Source organism: Girardinichthys multiradiatus, chromosome 21 (genome assembly GCF_021462225.1).
Source record: "Girardinichthys multiradiatus isolate DD_20200921_A chromosome 21, DD_fGirMul_XY1, whole genome shotgun sequence".
Taxonomy (NCBI): domain Eukaryota; kingdom Metazoa; phylum Chordata; class Actinopteri; order Cyprinodontiformes; family Goodeidae; genus Girardinichthys; species Girardinichthys multiradiatus.
Window position 1 is genome coordinate 16,321,491 of NC_061813.1, and position 17,504 is coordinate 16,338,994.

The 17,504-nt window shown below is 44.9% G+C and overlaps 1 protein-coding gene across 1 annotated transcript; it reads left to right on the forward strand.

The window, feature by feature from the left end:
* The first annotated feature begins 252 nt into the window (after nt 1-252).
* On the forward strand, nt 253-7,071 carry LOC124858302 (sialic acid-binding Ig-like lectin 7). Its single transcript, XM_047350293.1, has 8 exons — nt 253-273; nt 933-1,023; nt 1,218-1,601; nt 2,044-2,343; nt 2,418-2,675; nt 2,908-2,995; nt 3,074-3,104; nt 6,485-7,071. Exons 1-8 carry the CDS (start codon nt 268-270, stop codon nt 6,533-6,535), a joined length of 1,209 nt encoding a protein of 402 aa, XP_047206249.1. The 5' UTR covers nt 253-267; the 3' UTR covers nt 6,536-7,071.
* Nucleotides 7,072-17,504: the final 10,433 nt, after the last annotated feature.

Sequence of the window (17,504 nt, forward strand, 5' to 3'; positions counted from 1 at the left end):
AAGTTCTGTTTTGCCCCTGTCACGTTGTGTTCTGTTGGTTAATTATCTTTATTCGGTTCACCTGCTCCAAGCTAATCTGTCTCCTTGCTCCACCTGGTTCACACTCCATATATAGACACCTGTTCTGTTTATTCCTTGCGGAAACATTTTCTAATCATGCTCATGTCTAGTTTTTTTTGTTTGTTTTTGGTTTTAGTGTTTTATCCAGTTTAGAGATAATACTTTAGCTGTTGGTAGAGAAGATAAAACTTGATATCTGCCTTGGTAATGTTGGTAAGATTTTAAGAGTTTCATTTTATTAAAATATTTAATGTAACTACCATCAAATGATGTTTTGCCATCGCAAACCGGGACCAAAAAACTAGAAGGATGAATGGGGAAGGGGTGGGTTGCAGGAGTCTATTTTATTTTTGCCAAAATGTAGTTATTTTATAATTTCAGTAAAGGCCAGTCTCAGCTACTGTATATATACACCCCCACATCCAAATTAGTTATTAGAAAGAGGACATAGTTGTCCAATGAAGAGGAAATTGGATTCTGGTTTTATTGCAACTTCTCTTAAAAATTGAGAAGTTGTTCTTTGGATATTCAATTGTTACCTGATACAAAGCTGAAGTGTTTGATTATTTTATCTGCAGCATCATTTGGTAAGTTGTTGCAATATTTTCTAAGCTAAACAAAATCACTTTTCATAGTTAAAATACTCTGCTGGATCCTGTTTTATTGTTTATGTAGATGTTAATTATTCTTAAAATGCAAATATTCAAGTGTTTTAATTGTTACTTTTGACACAGTCCAGTCTGTAAATGTCAAATCTAAGTATTTGGTTTAAAATATGTCTACTTTAGAGTATTATAATGGAGACACGTAATTTTATTCATAGGGGGTTTTAAATTGTTAAACTGAATTGGTTTTCATATTCTTTTTCCCAGTCTGAGATGAAAGACCATCAGAGTCTGATGGCAGCTCTGTCTGAGAACGTGCTGATAGTCAGGATGTTACTGAGTGTCATCTTTCTTCCAGGTGAGCTGTTTGTTCACTTCCTTTCATTTGGAGACATCACATAAATCATTTCTACTCTGAAATATTTTGTCATAATATTGTTTAAATGCTGCATATATAACCTGCTACAGCTGAACTGGAGTTTAAGGATCATGGAGTATTTCTGCAGGTAGATTTTGTTCCACATGATGTTCATCATTAGTCTGTTTTTACAGGTGCTTCGGCTGGTTGTGGTGCTATAACACCAGTCCTCTTCAGCACTACACCAAATTTCATGGAAGGACTGAGTGGATCTTGTTTGCAAATCCCATGTAGCTTTAATTCAACAGATCCCAGATATGACATTACTAGGCCTATCTATGGAGTTTGGTTGAAAGCCACCACAGCCTTTAATGTCACCCCAAGCTCTGTTATTTTCAATAGCAGTAAGTCAGTCAACATCTATCAACTGGAAATGATTGGAAACCTGACAGAGAAAAACTGCACCACTCTGTTTTCTGATTTAAACACCAGTTATACAGACAGATACTTCTTCAGAATTGAGAGCGGACCGGTTAGAGCAACAGCTTGTGCTGATCCTCTTCAGATAACAGTTAAAGGTAAGAGCATTTTTGTTTTTCCTAAATGTGACATTTATAGGTAGGCATTTAAACATTTTAAATGTATGTATGACAAAATATTTAATCTTAGGATTTTAAACATTCCAAGATGTCAGAACATGATTTCACAGCCTCTGCAGAATATGATAAGTTTTTCTTTTTGATGCATCAGCTTGGTGTCATTTAAAGGTTTACTTTAAACATTTTCTAAAAGCTCACGAGTGGCTGCTACACAAATAAAATTAACCAGATTCGATTCTTGTCTTCCTTTTTGTTAATGTAAGACTGGTGAATGCAGGATCACTTGACTTTAAGAAATAATACATACACATTTATTTTTTTAAATGGGTTTTAAAACCCATTTATCAACTGTTTTGTCATTATTGTGTACACTGAATATTTGTTTTGCTTTCTAAAAAATGTGTCTGATGTGAATCCCCAGATTCTCCTTGGAGTCCCAGCATTAACATCTCTGGTGGTGATCTGAAGGAGCATCAGTCTGTCACTATAACCTGCTCAGCTTTGACTCCCTGTCCACACTCACCTCCTGAACTCACCTGGAATCTCCAACAAGACTCTCACAGACAAACAGAGAAAAACACAGATGGAACCTTTACAACTAAAATCCAGGAGAACATCACTCTGTCAGACACACATGATGGATACATCAGATGTTCTGCCAGATATCCTGTGAATGGAGGAAACAAGACAGCAGAGACAGCAGTGACTCTCAGTGTTTCATGTAAGTGATCCTGTCAGCACGTCATGGTTCAGCTGTTTCTGATCAATAAACTTAATGTGTCCCATTTTCCTCAGATGCTCCTAGAAACACCTCAGCATCCATCAGTCCATCAGGTTTGGTGTCAGCAGGTAGCTGGGTGGAGCTGAACTGCTCCAGCAGAGCCAAGCCTCCTGCCAGCTTCACCTGGTTCTGGAACAGCAAACATGGAACCATTAATGTATCTGTGGGGCAGGTTTACAGCTTCAATGTCACTGAGGGAGGAGAGTTTTACTGTTTGGCTACAAATGATCTGGGTCATCAGACGTCATCTGTGATTCGTGTTAGTATCAAAGGTAGATTCTTAACTGAGACTCGTTGGGTCATGTTGTTCTTCTCAGTTGATTACATTTGTTTCTTAATGTTTTTTTGTTTCTTTTTACAATGAATTATTTAATTAGTTTAAACTTTGGATCATAAAAATTATCAAAACATTAGTTTAGATTTAACAAATCTCTAAAGAGCAGAAATAAAACTATGATTATTTACAGTCACACCAGAGAAGCTCAGCAGGCTGTCTTGTTACAGATAATCAAGTGTCTGGATTCACGGTCCATATTATACTGAAGATCCTGGGAATTATAATGCTCTATAGTACGATTATCCTCCTTGAGTGGTGAGATGTTCTTCTATGTGTTATTATTTTGCATCTGCAGTTACATGTTGGTGTTTAAATTAATCTTTTTTCTTTCAGCTGGTTCAGATTCTTCAAAAAACCAAAGATGGTAAGCTAACAGAGCTCATTGTTTGCATCCTAACATTGACAAACTATGGGAGAAGAAGAAAACTGTTCAGGAAATATCTAAAACATCCATATAAGATTTGATTGCAAAAATGTTTAATTTTTTATGTTAAAAAGAGGAGGATTTTTTATTTCTGACCATCCATACACTGATGCACAGTATCATTAGGTAAGTTAGGGTTCAGTCTTTCTCAAAGACACTTTGACACATGGTGGCAGGGAGCTGGAATCTAACTCACAACCTACCAACTGTCAGATGATTACCCTTCCCTGCAGAGCTACAGCTTCCACCTCATAAAGGGATAAACAAAGTATTTGGTAGTTTTAGTTTAATGGTGAATCCAGTGAGACTAAAACCAAGGTGACCAAGAATCTCACAATTTTTAAACAGTTTGTTGATTCCCTCTAAAACAGTTTGAGCTCAAGTTAATTAATTGAAAAGAAATAATATAGAGGCTATGTTGTCTGGAGCTTAAATGCCCCTGGAGGGTCTCCCATGGCAAACAGGCCCTAGGTGAAGGGTCAGACAAAGAGCGGTTCAAGAACCCCTCATGACAACTACAAAATCGAGGCACGTGACGTCGCCCGGTACGGCGGAGCCGGGGTCCCACCCTGGAGCCAGGCATGGGGTCGGGACTCGTCGGAGAGCGCCTGGTGGCTGGGTTGCTCCTCGCGGGACCCGGCCGGGCCAAGCCTAAACGAGAGACTCGAGACCATCCACCAGTGGGCCCACCACCTGCAGGGGGAACCGTGAGGTACCGGTGCAAAGAGGATTGGGCGGCGGACGAAGGTGGAGACCTCGGCGGCCCGATCACCGGATGCTTAGGCCGGCTCTAGGGACGTGGAATGTCACCTCGCTGGGGGGGAAAGAGCCTGAGGGAGGTCAAGAGGACGTCGAGAGATATCGACTAGAAATAGTCGGGCTCGCCTCCACGTACAGCGTGGGCTCTGGAACCCATCTCCTCGAGAGGGGCTGGACTCTCTTCTACTCTGGAGTGGCCCGTGGAGAGAGGCGGCGGGCTGGGGTGTGTTTGCTTGTCGCCTCCCACCTCGGCCGTCTCGTGTTGGGGTTTACCCCAGTGGATGAGAGGGTCGCATCCCTGCGCCTTCGGGTTGGGGAGAAGTCTCTGACTATCATTTCAGCCTATCATTTCGGGAGGAATGGCCTCCCCGATCTGAATCCGAGTTTTGTTATTGGACTTCTGTGCTAGTCACGGATTGTCCATAATGAACACCATGTTCAAACATAAGGGTGTCCATCAGTGCACTTGGCACCAGTATACACTAGGCAGGAGTTCAATGATCGACTTTGTTGTCATATCATCAGACCTTCGGCCACATGTTTTGGACACTTGTGTGAAGAGAGGGGCTGAGCTATCCAGTGATCACCACCTGGTGGTGAGTTGGATCCGCTGGGGGAGGAGAAAGCCGGACAGACTTGGCAGGCCAAAGCGCATAGTGAGGGTCTGCTGGGAACGTCTGGCGGACCCCTTGGCCAGGGATGTATTCAACTCTCACCTCCGGGAGAGCTTTGACCAGATTCCGAGGGATGTTGGAGACATAGAGTCTGAGTGGACCATGTTCTCCGCATCTATTGTCGATGCTGCCGCCCGTAGCTGCGGCCGTAATGTCTGCGGTGCCTGTTGCGGCGGGAATCCCCGAACACGGTGGTGGACACCGGCAGTAAGGGACGCTGTCAAGCTGAAGAAGGAGTCCTATCAGCTGTGGTTGGCTTGTGGGACTCCTGAGGTGGCTGACGGGTACCGTGGGGCCAAGCGTGACGCGGCCTGGGCGGTGGCACAGGCAAAAACGCGGACCTGGGAGGAGTTCGGTGAGGCCATGGAGAAGGACTACCAGTTGGCCCCGAAGCGATTCTGGCAAACCGTCCGGCAACTCAGGAGGGGGAAGCAGTGCTTCGCCAACACTGTTTACAGTGGGGGTGGGGAGCTGCTGACCTCGACTGGGGACATTATCGGGCGGTGGAAGGAGTACTTTGAGGATCTCCTCAATCCTGCCATCACGCATTCCCTGGTAGAAACAGAGGGTGGGGACTCCGGGTTGGACTCTTTCATCACCCAGGCTGAAGTCACCGAGGTGGTTAAAAAGCTCCGCGGTGGCAGGGCTTCGGGGTTGGATGAGATCCGCCCTGAGTACCTCAAGTCTTTGGATGTTGTGGGGCTGTCATGGTTGACATGCATCTTCAACATTGCGTGGCGGACAGGGACAGTGCCTTTGGATTAGCAGACTGGGGTGGTGGTCCCCCTACATAAGAAGGGTGACCGGAGGGTGTGTTCCAACTACAGGGGGATCACACTCCTCAGCCTCCCTGGTAAGGCCTACGCCAGGGTATTGGAGAGGAGAGTCCAGCCGATAGTCAAATCCCGGCTTCAGGAGGAGCAGTGTGATTTTCATCCCGGCCATGGACCACTGGACCAGCTCTATATCCTCTACAGGGTACTCGAGGTTTCATGGGAGTTTGCCCAACCGGTCCACATGTGTTTTATGGACCTGGAGAAAGCATTCGACTGTGTCTCTTGTGATGCCCTGTGGGGGAGGGGGCTCCAGGAGTATGGAATCGGGGGCCCTTTCCAAGGGCCATCTGGTCTCTGTACAAGCGGAGCAGGTGTTTGGTTTGCATTGCCGGCACTAAGTTGGATCTATTCCCGGTGCATGTTGGACTCCGGCAGGGCTGCCCTTTGTCACCGGTCCTGTTCATAACTTTTATGGACAGGATTTCTAGACGCAGCCAAGGGCCGGAGGGGGTCTGGTTTGGGGACCAGTGGATTTCGTCTCTTCTTTTTGCGGATGACGTGGTCCTGCTGGCCCCCTCTAGCCAAGACCTACAGCATGCGCTGTGGCGGTTCGCAGCCGAGTGTGAAGCGGCTGGGATGAGGATCAGCTCCTCCAAGTCCGAGGCTATGGTTCTCGACTGGAAAAGGGGGGCTTGTCCTCTTTAGGTTGGTGGGGAGTTCCTGCCTCAAGTGGAGGAGTTTAAGTATCTCGGGGTCTTGTTCAGGAGTGAGGGAAGAATGTAGCGGGAGATTGACAGACGGATCGGTGCGGCCGCCACAGTAATGGGTGCGCTGTGCCGGTCCCTTGTGGTGAAGAGAGAGCTGAGCCGAAAAGCAAAGCTCTCGATTTACTGATCGGTCTACGTTCCTACCCTCACCTATGGCCATGAACTTTGGGTCATGACCGAAAGAACGAGATCCCTGATACAAGCGGCTGAAATGAGCTTCCTCCGTAGGGTGGCCGGGCACTCCTTTAGAGATAGGGTGAGGAGCACCAGTGTATATATATATATATATATATATATATATATATATATATGTTATTATAATTTTTTTTGCCTTATATCCATAGAAAACGCAAGAACCAACCTATGTCAACAGTGAGATGGCTAAGGAATCGTGAGCCACAAGAAGACCAGGAAGATGTCAAGGCTTCTCCCAGTGGGAGGATTTCTTATTTCTGACCATTCATCTGTTTTCTTTGTTCAATTGTTGAAGTTCATGGTCTGAAGAGGCTGGTTTCTGTCTGCAAAGGACAACAGGTTAAAGGTTGAATACACCCTGGATAGGTCACCAGTCCATCACATCACCATACATCTTGATATTTGTTTCTGCATTTACATGTGTATTTATGGAGTAAATAGTAACACTAATAAACGAGGCCTAAAAATGCTCAAATTAAAAAGGTTTTTGAAGTGAAGCAGAAATTCAGCTGAATGTAAAATTGTTCTCTCTGAACGGTAGAAGGTGATCAGTTTTAAGTGCTGGCTTTGTACTTATTTTTGCTACTAATGAGTGTAATTTTTATTGGATTTAAAAAAATGTACACTAGATATTTCAGCAGACAGCAAAAGGCAGAAAATGTAAAGCATAAATGTTTACCAGTCTTGTATTCTTTATATTCCAGTTGTTTAAATGAATAAATGTGATATCATGAAAGTGTAATCAGCTGTATTTTGTTGCTCTCAAGGCAAGTAAGCAGAAAATCATTCTTTTGGATGCAGGACAACTGAGGGTTCAGGTAACTTTACTTAAAGAGTTAGTGACAAAAGGTAGAGGTTAACTCACATCTAGTGAATTTGAGACACTTTTATGGCTAAATGTAGTGAAACATGTCTGAGCTACAGCACATCACTTGGCCCGGGTACAAATAAATAGCAGATTGGATTCGAAACGAAAGAATTAAGTTATAATACACACTGTAACACATTCTGAAACATACTGGGATTTTCATTTTGATGTGAATGATAATGTAAATAAGATTTTTATTGTTCTGTAACTGACATTGATGCAGGATTTCAGACAATGAGCAATCTTAGGATAAAACTAGAAGTTGAGAATGATGTATGAGTTTGAGTTTTACAGAAAAAATATTGGGCTGATAACTGCAGGTCTTACAGAATGGATGTGCAAACAAGGTGAAATGACAACATTCCTATATGTAATTTATTAAGAATGTCACTTTAATCAGAATTTTCTTCAGGTCAAAGTTATTCATACCTCTGGATGACTGTATAAAATTAATTTGTGGAAGGCCTCCATGCCATAATCCTAATATTTTGCTCTCTTTAAGGATTCTGGAGACTGGACTCTGGCTGGGCCTTTCTAAAATGTTAATATTTCTTCCAACCTAAAAAAACATGTTGGTAAAATTTTTAAATGAATTGAATACTAACTACAGTGCCTTGGAAAAGTATTTACCCTCCTTGGTGTTTTGTTGCCTCATAACCTGGAATTAAAATCGATTGTTTAATAGTATGCACCCTTTAATTCATAGAACATGACTACAACTTTGAAAATGTATTATTTTTTTGTATTGTGAAGCAAATAATAAATAGGATAAAATAACCGAACATTTCAGCATGCATAAATGTTAACCCTCCCCTAAAGTCAGTCCTTTGTAGAGCCACCTTTTGCCTCAATTACAGCTGCAAGTTGCCTTGGATAAGTCTCTCGCCATGTCTTGTTACTGGGATTTCTAATGTGATTTTCAGCTCCTTCATGTTGGATGGTTTTAGCTTGTGAACAGCCATCTTCAAGTGTGAGGTTGTCAATTGGATTGAAGTCTGGACTTTAACTTGGCCATTCCAACACATTTAAATATTTCCCCTTAAACCACTCGAGTATTGCCGTGGCAGTATGCTTTGGGTCATTGTCCTGCTGGAAGGAGAACCTCTGTCCCAATCTCAAATCACAAGCAGACTGTTACAGGTTTAGCTCAAGAATATACCTGTATTTAGTACCATCCATCTTTCCCATTGACTCTGACCAGTCCCTGCTGCTGACAAACATTACAACAGCATGATGCTGCCACCACCATGTTTCACTGTAAGGTGGTCTTTTTAGGGTGATGGGACGTGTTGAGTTTACGCCAGACAATTTTAGTGTCATCTGACCAGAGCACCTTCCTCCATACATTTCGGGGAGTCACCCACGTGCAGGGCTGGACTGGCCTTCAGGTGTACCGGGTAATGCCCGGTGGGCTGGCGCACATTAATAATAATAATATTTAAATAATAAAATAATGTATTAATTAATTTTTCTATTAATTAATATAGATAATGAAAAAAAAGTATAAATAAAACTGTTAATGAATACATTTTATCATCCGAGTGTCTGCAACGGTATATAAAACGCAGCACATTTGTATATTTTGTTGAACTCTCTCAGCTCTACTCGTCCCACCCAGCCTCTCTCCTGCCGTCTCCTCACCAAGGTGATCACATTTAGCCAAGAAGACCGGAGTTGTTGGAAAAGTCACTTTGTGTGAAAATGGACAAACCAAAGAAACAGAAGGAGGGCGCAGAGAAGTATGGGTGGCCGTTTGGGACAGAAATAATTTTTTCTCTCACACACACCACTAAAACTGTTACAAACATTACTATAGACACAGTCACACACATGCACTAGACTAAAAACACACATACATACTATTAGAATATCACACACATAAAACATTAGAAACAAGCTGTCGTGAGTTCCTTCTGGCTGCCCATGTGGTGGGCCTGGACACCATAAACTTGACTCCAAAAAGTGGAAAAAAATCACGGAGGACATTTGAGCATCTGAAGGTTAAGCTTTTTATTTACACATCTCCCAAAAATGAAATGCAGAGTAGCGGGAAAAATGAGAAGAAAAATTTGATATATACATAGTATTTACAACTCCTTTTCTTTCTCTTAGTGCTGCCCATGACCATTACCTCCTCTGTAACCAGGCCAGACTGACTCAGGCAGGGGCAGAAGCTCTTCTAATAAACCCTGAGCCCCACCCCACAATCAGATCAGCCAACAATTAATCATTTATTTTACTATACAGAAAAACCAAAACATTAATGACACCAAAAACAATCAATATTAACTTCTTGCTTTCATTCTGAAGCTCTTGGTTTTCTTTAGTTAAAAAATAATCTACCGTTAAATTTTCTGGTGGAAGAGTACTGACTTCCTTTACAAACTGAACGAAAGTGGACAACGCTACACGAGTGAGTGCAAACTTATGTCGTGATGTTTAAGTGTGAATGTATGAGTACCAATTTCTACGTGCGCCTCCAAGTTTGCACCCTTGGTCGCGCCACGGACTACAAGAAGGAAAGATGACTGTGTAAAGCGATCTGGCTGTAGCTGTCATATACTGAGAGGGACATGTAGTTGAATGGGTGTGTACGCGTGTCCATTGCGATGTGTGTGTTCGTGAACAGAAGGGACAGAACTGCTCCATCACACATGCATGCATATAACTACAACACCTATGCCAGCTTGAATGAGAGATCATACATGTGTGTGTGTGAAATAATGTTAGACTGAATGAGGTAATTTGTACTAGAATGAAGGCTTGTACTTGTCTGTGTTAGAGGTAAACATGTCACAGAAGAGGCAGGGCAAAGGTTGGCTCGTGCATGCGTGAATCCCAAACTGAGCGACATTGCTTTAATACAAAACATCCAATAGTTGGCAGCGAATTATTGGCCAACAACCATGAGCTCCAGATGAGAAGGCGAAACATGGTGACGGCAACGTGAGTAAGGACAGATAGGTCAAGTAGCTGCAATTTTAATAGTAATTTATCATCACTGGATGCAACAAGCAGTGTGACCTGCGCCTTACTTGAAGGAGCTTCTATGACCGCCCGCAGTGATTCGGTTGAGACAGAATTAGCATCTCTGTTTTGTCAACAGAAAATCAAGGTAAAAAATATTGTTTTTATTCCGTTTTTTGATACAGTAAAGATTTTGTTTTCTAAAAAGATTTGACATTTTATTAACCCATCCCTCAAAACATAACTTAACTGTTGTGTAAACACTGAAAATTAAAAGTATTGCTCCGATGCTCCTCATGCTGAAAACTGTTTTTACCACCAGAGGACCAAATTCGGTGGTACCTGTTGCTTCATGTTTCCAAGCCCAGCAGTGTTTTGGAGCTTGGACTACTAACAGGAGAAGAAAGTAATATATTTGTTGGTCTTCATTTAGATCATAAGCGCACATTGTGCATATTTGTTGTTCCTGATGAAAGAATGTTATTAACTAGGTCTGGATAATTGGCATAATGTTACATACAAATAATGACACCGTCTGTAGTGTCAGTGGTCATTACACTGTGATGGTCCACATTACAGTGTAGAATTCATTTATTTAAATTTAAATGCTCCCCGTCTGTTTTAGATACATAGTTTCCTTTATTGATAATGGGATTTCTCCTCAGTTAAGTATGTACTCTGTAAACTTCCAAAGTCTAATTCTCCCTCCCCCTCGAATTCCCCAGGTGTTTTTCCCGGCTTCAAGAATTCCCTCTGGACTGAAGACTGAAAACAGAACATCTCTGTTTAACATATCTGAGCCAGCAAATTCAGTCCCAATGCACCTTCCTATCATTCTTTTTCTGCTGCTGCAGCTGTGTTTTCTTACTTCCTTTTAATTACGAGTCAGTGAAGGTGATGTCAGACAATTTTTTATGGATGCGCTACATTCTATCAAACTAATTCCAAGGGAAAGAACAGGTGACAGAAGTAGCTAGGATAGTCTTTACAGAGAACTAGCTGATCACACTAAAACTTTATTTGTATTCCTGTCAGTGTCTCAGGTTAATGAGCTAAGATACCATACAAAAAGAAAAATGACTGAAGACTTGTATAGATGTTTTAAATCCATTTTAGAAGAATATGATACTAAGATACTAACAGAGGCTGCACGGTGGCACAGTTGGTAGCACTGTTGCCTTGCAGCAAGAAGGTCCTGGGTTTGATTCCTGGCCGGGGGTCTTTCAGCATGGAGTTTGCATGTTCTCCCCGTGCATGCGTGGATTCTCACCGGGTACTCCGGCTTCCTCCCACAGTCCAAAGACATGCCTGTTAGGTTAATTGGTAACTCTAAATTTCCCTTAGGTGTATGAATGAGTGTGTGCATTGTTGTTTTTGTGTTGCCCTGCGATGGACTGGCGACCTGTCCAGGGTGTACCCCGCCTCTCGCCCATAGACTGCTGGAGATAGGCACCAGCTCCCCCACGATCCACTATGGAATAAGCGGTAGAAAATGATTGACTGACTGATGATACTAAGATCTCATGAGTTGACGCCTAGATGTCTGCTTCCCCCAATAAAATGGACTGGTTTTCCAGGCCGCCCACGATATGACATCACATCATTGCAAATTTCTCACTGTATTTCAATTGGAATGATCTGGCAGCAGATTGCATCTGCCTTTGGTATTAACTGTCAAACTCTCTACAAACATAGACAACAATTGGGAATCCAACCCTTACAGTACACTTTGCTGACAGACAAAGAGTTAACAAGAATTGTGATTTACATTCTACAAAGGATGCCAAATGCTGGTGAAATGTATATGCTTGGGACCCTTGCATCCATAGAAACACGTGTTCAGCGTTGGCGTGTCAGGCAGTGTCTACAGGTTAGTGGAGTGAAAGAAAAATTAATATTCACAGATATGAACCCTTCCTCTTATGTTTGCTATTCTAATATTTTAACTCCTTACACAGGAGGTTGATCTAATTGGACAGACATTTTGCAGGAGGCGTACCATATGGGTCTATAATGTTCAGAATCGAAATCAATTGGGGTAGGGGAACTGTTTTTTAAATATTACACAAAAGTATTATACATTATTTTACATTATACTAGGTACCCTTATTTAACTGTTCTTTAATGGTAATAATACAGTTGGCAAAAGGTCGTGTTGCAAACACAGTGCTTTTGCTTGTTTGAACATGGTCAAAAGTAGTTTTTGAAGTTCGAAGCAAGCATAACAATTGCAAAAAAAAAGGTTATTTTGGTGCCAGGTGGTGATGGAAGCTGTAATGAAACTCATAAATAGTGCATTTTTAAACAAATATTCTGCTAGGTTTAATTCCAAACCCTCAATGTTTTGCATACAACTGTGAGAAAAAAAAGAACAAAAATGATGAACTGTTATGATAAGGCCAGAGGTTAAAGGGAAAAACAAAACTAGCTACACTCATCAAAAACAGTACCCAATGCTCTATTGCTGTTGTAAAACTTATTATTTACTTTTTTAAATACCTTTGTAATATTCCAGCTGTAATGAGTGTAATGAAAATGCATTTCTACACAAAGGATGGATGCTCAATGTTTATTTTTTTAGAACCATCTATGTGAGGTATGTGGGAATCTTCCACTAGATCAATTATTGAATATCTTACAATCCACTCTTAGGCTCAGCTAAATCAGCTTCCGTTTTTGATACTCGGTTTAATCATGGGCACAATGTCTTGACCTTCTCCCAAATGTGTATAAGCACTAAGATGCTGCATGGGGTTGCGCCATCTTTATGTATGTGCTTAAGGATAGGTAAATCTGAAGTACGGTGAACAATAACTTGGAATACTGATGCTTTCTTAAAGCCTTCTTAACTGTGTGGTAATTGAATCCAAGGTTTTTGGTCTGTTTTAACAACTGTACAACCACTTGTTTTATATTCCTTTTTAGTTGTGCTTTTTTTCTTTAACAGGCATTTTGAGAGTAACAAGAAGCTGGCGAGATGGCGAATGGTTGTTCATGGCTGTGTGGATGGCTTTAGTCGAACTATAATATACTGTATATAAGATGCTGTAACAACAATACAGCCTCTACTGTTTTGTGCCTGTTTGTAATGGGAGTGAATAAATTTGGTTTGTCTTCAAGAGTAAGGTGTGATCATGGAATGGAAAACCCACTTGTGGCACGTTTCATGTTGGAAAGAAGGGAGATCAACAGACGTAGTGCAGGCTTGTCAGTACATAATCAGCACATTGAAAGATTGTTAGCAGACTTTCATGGAGCAGCATGGTATCCTAACTCTTTAAATGAGATTTATCTATTTTGCCTACATTTTGACTACATACCATGAATTGAAAGAGCAACAATAGAGTTCAGAAACCAGTGGAATAACCATGGCCTCTCCACACAGAATGGGCATACTCCGCTTCAGTTGTGCCACACAGGTGTCATAAACAACATGGCACAACAAGATTCAGCTGTTCATTCTCTTTTTGAGCTAGATGAAAATTTTCGAGTAGATCATGGGGGGCCTTTACCTGACATTCAGACCAGAAATAATGTTGTTCGTTCGTTCGTCGTCTTCCGCTTATCCAGGACCGGGTCGCGGGGGCAGCAGACTCAGCAGAGACGCCCAGACGTCCCTCTCTCCAGACACCTCCTCCAGCTCCTCCAGGGGGAGCCCAAGGAGTTCCCAGGCCAGCCGAGAAACATAGTCCCTCCAGCGTGTCCTGGGCCGTCCCCTGGGCCTCCTCCCGGTGGGACGTGCCTGGAACACCTCCCGAGGAAGGCGTCCAGGAGGCATCCGGTATAGATGCCCGAGCCACCTCAACTGGCTCCTCTCAATGTGGAGGAGCAGCGGCTCTACTCCGAGCTCCTCCCGGATGGCCGAGCTCCTCACCCTATCTCTAAGGGAGTGCCCGGCCACCCTACGGAGGAAGCTCATTTCAGCCGCTTGTATTCGTGATCTCGTTCTTTTGGTCATGACCCAAAGTTTATGGCCATAGGTGAGGGTAGGAACGTAGACCGACCAGTAAATTGAGAGCTTTGCTTTTCGGCTCAGCCCTCTCTTCACCACAATGGACCGGCACAGCGCCCCCATTACTGTGGCAGCTGCACCGATCCGTCTGTCGATCTCCCGCTCCATTCTTCCCTCACTCGTGAACAAAACCCCGAGATACTTAAACTCCTCCACTTGAGGCAGGAACTCCCCTCCAACCTGAAGAGGACAAGCCACCCTTTTCCGGTCGAGTACCATGGCCTCGGACTTGGAGGAGCTGATCCTCATCCCAGCCGCTTCACACTCGGCTGCGAACCGCCACAGCGCATGCTGTAGGTCTTGGCTAGAGGGGGCCAGCAGGACCACGTCATCCGCAAAAAGAAGAGACGAAATCCACTGGTCCCCAAACCAGACCCCCTCCGGCCCTTGGCTGCATCTAGAAATCCTGTCCATAAAAGTTATGAACAGGACCGGCGACAAAGGGCAGCCCTGCCGGAGTCCAACATGCACTGGGAACAGGTCCGACTTAGTGCCGGCAATGCGGACCAAACTCCTGCTCCGCTCGTACAGGGACCGGATGGCCCCTAATAAAGGGCCCCCGATTCCATACTCCTGGAGCACCCCCCACAGGGCATCACGAGGAACACAGTCGAATGCCTTCTCCAGGTCCACAAAACACATGTGAACCGGTTGGGCAAACTCCCATGAACCCTCGAGCACCCTGTAGAGGGTATAGAGCGGATCTCATCCACCCCCGAAGCCTTGCCACCGCGGAGCTTTTTAACCACCTCGGTGACTTCAACCTGGGTGATGAAAGAATCCAACCCCGAGTCCCCAGCCTCTGTTTCCACCACGGAATGCGTGATGGCAGGATTGAGGAGATCCTCGAAGTACTCCTTCCACCGCCCGATAATGTCCTCAGTCGAGGTCAGCAGTCTCCCGCCCCCACTATAAACAGTGTTGGCAAAGCACTGCTTCCCCCTCCTGAGGCGCCGGACGGTTTGCCAGAATCGCTTCGAGGCCAACCGGTAGTCCTTCTCCATGGCCTCACCGAACTCTTCCCAGGCCCGAGTTTTTGCCTCTGCCACAGCCCGGGCCGCAGCACGCTTGGCCTCACGGTACCCGTCAGCCGCCTCAGGAGTCCCACAAGCCAACCACAGCCGATAGGACTCCTTCTTCAGCTTAACAGCATCCCTTACTGCCGGTGTCCACCACCGGGTTCTGGGATTGCCGCCACGACAGGCACCGCAGACCTTACGGCCGCAGCTATGGGCAGCAGCATCGACAATAGATGCAGAGAACATGGTCCACTCGGACTCTATGTCTCCAACATCCCCCGGGATCTGGTCGAAGCTCTCCCGGAGGTGGGAGTTGAATACATCCCTGGCCGAGGGCTCCGCCAGGCGTTCCCAGCAGACCCTCACTATGCGCTTGGGCCTGCCGAGTCTGTCCGGCTTTCTCCTCCTCCAGCGGATCCAACTCACCACCAGGTGATGATCAGTGGACAGCTCAGCCCCTCTCTTCACCCGAGTGTCCAAAACATGCGGCCGAAGGTCTGATGATACGACAACAAAGTCGATCATCGACCTCCTGCCTAGGGTGTCCTGGTGCCAAGTGCACTGTTGGACACCCTTATGTTTGAACATGGTGTTCGTTATGGACAATCCGTGACTAGCACAGAAGTCCAATAACAAAACACCACTCGGATTCAGATCGGGGAGGCCATTCCTCCCGATCACGCCTCTCCAGGTGTCACTGTCGTTCCCCACGTGGGCGTTGAAGTCCTCCAGCAGAATAATGGAGTCCCCGGGAGGGGCACTATCCAGCACCCCCGACAGGGACGCCAAGAAGGCAGGGTACTCTGCACTACCACTCGGCCCGTAAGCTGAAATGATAGTCAGAGACCTCTCCCCAACCCGAAGGCGCAGGGATACAACCCTCTCATCCACTGGGGTAAACCCCAACACGAGACGGCTGAGCTGGGGGGCAACAAGCAAACCCACACCAGCCCGCCGCCTCTCCCCGTGGGCCACTCCAGAGTAGAAGAGAGTCCAACCCCTCTCAAGGAGATGGGTTCCAGAGCCCACGCTGTGCGTGGAGGCGAGCCCGACTATTTCTAGTCGATATCTCTCGACCTCCCGCACAAGCTCAGGCTCCTTCCCCCCCAGCGAGGTGACATTCCACGTCCCTAGAGCCAGCCTAAGCATCCGGGGATCGGGCCGTTGAGGTCTCCACCTTCGTCCGCCACCCAATCCTCTTTGCACCGGTCCCTCACGGTTCCCCCTGCAGGTGGTGGGCCCCCCAGGGGGAACCGGCAGGGGGAACCGTTAATCCAGATATTGCTGTAGGAATAAATGACACAACACTGAATTTGATGCACCACAAATGAGGCAAATTATGGCATCGATTTATTCTGCTCTGTGGTAGCTTTTGTTGAACAATATCAGCCGTAATCTGCAGAATTTATTTTTATTGAGCAACGTTAAAATTTTGAATGTCAAGGTAATCACTGAATGTTTAAAACTGAAATTTTCTGTCACTTTGTGAGAATACATTTCCAGTCGTAAGATTTAAATGTTTATTGTATTTTATTCTGGATTTATAATGTATGTAAAGCTGAAATAAACAGTATTGACAATACATTACTTCAGAATATGTATGAAGGAATGTATTTAGAATCAGGCAGCAGATAAAGGTGGCGACCTTGGCGGCCCGATCTCCTCGCTGGGGGGGAAGGAGCCTGAGCTTGTGCGAGAGGTTGAGAGATATCGACTAGAAATAGTCGGGCTTACCTCCACGCATTGCCTGGGCTCTGGAACCCATCTCCTCGTGAGAGGCTGGACTCTCTTCTACTTTGGAGTAGCCCGCGGGGAGACGCGGTGAGCTGGGGTGGGTTTGCCTATTGCCCCCCAGCTCAGCTGTCTCATGTTGGGGTTTACCCCAGTGGATGAGAGGGTTGCATTTCTGTACCTTTTGGTTGGGGACAGGTCTCTGACTGTTGTTTCGGCTCACAGGGCGAGCGGTGTATCTGGCATTCTTGGCGTCCCTGTCGGGGGTGCTGCATAGTGCTCTTCCTGGGGACTCCATTATTCTGCTGGGGGACTTCCAACGCCCACGTGGGAAATGACAGTGAAACCTGGAGATGCGCTTTTGGGAGGAATGGCCTGCCCGATCTGAATCCGAGTGGTGTTTCATTATTGGACTTCTGTGCTAGTCACAGATTGTCCATAATGAACACCATGTTCAAGCTTAAAGGTGTTCATCAGTGCACTTGGCACCAGGACACCCTAGCGCAGGAGGTCGATGATCGACTTTGTTGCCGTGTCTTCAGACCTTCGGCCATACGTCTTGGACAATTGGG

Coding starts and splice junctions, on each gene's coding strand:
- LOC124858302 (XM_047350293.1), top strand. Junction 1,024..1,217: donor GAGTGTCATCTTTCTTCCAG/GTGAGCTGTTTG, acceptor CTGTTTTTACAG/GTGCTTCGGCTGGTTGTGGT. Junction 2,676..2,907: donor GATTCGTGTTAGTATCAAAG/GTAGATTCTTAA, acceptor GTCTTGTTACAG/ATAATCAAGTGTCTGGATTC.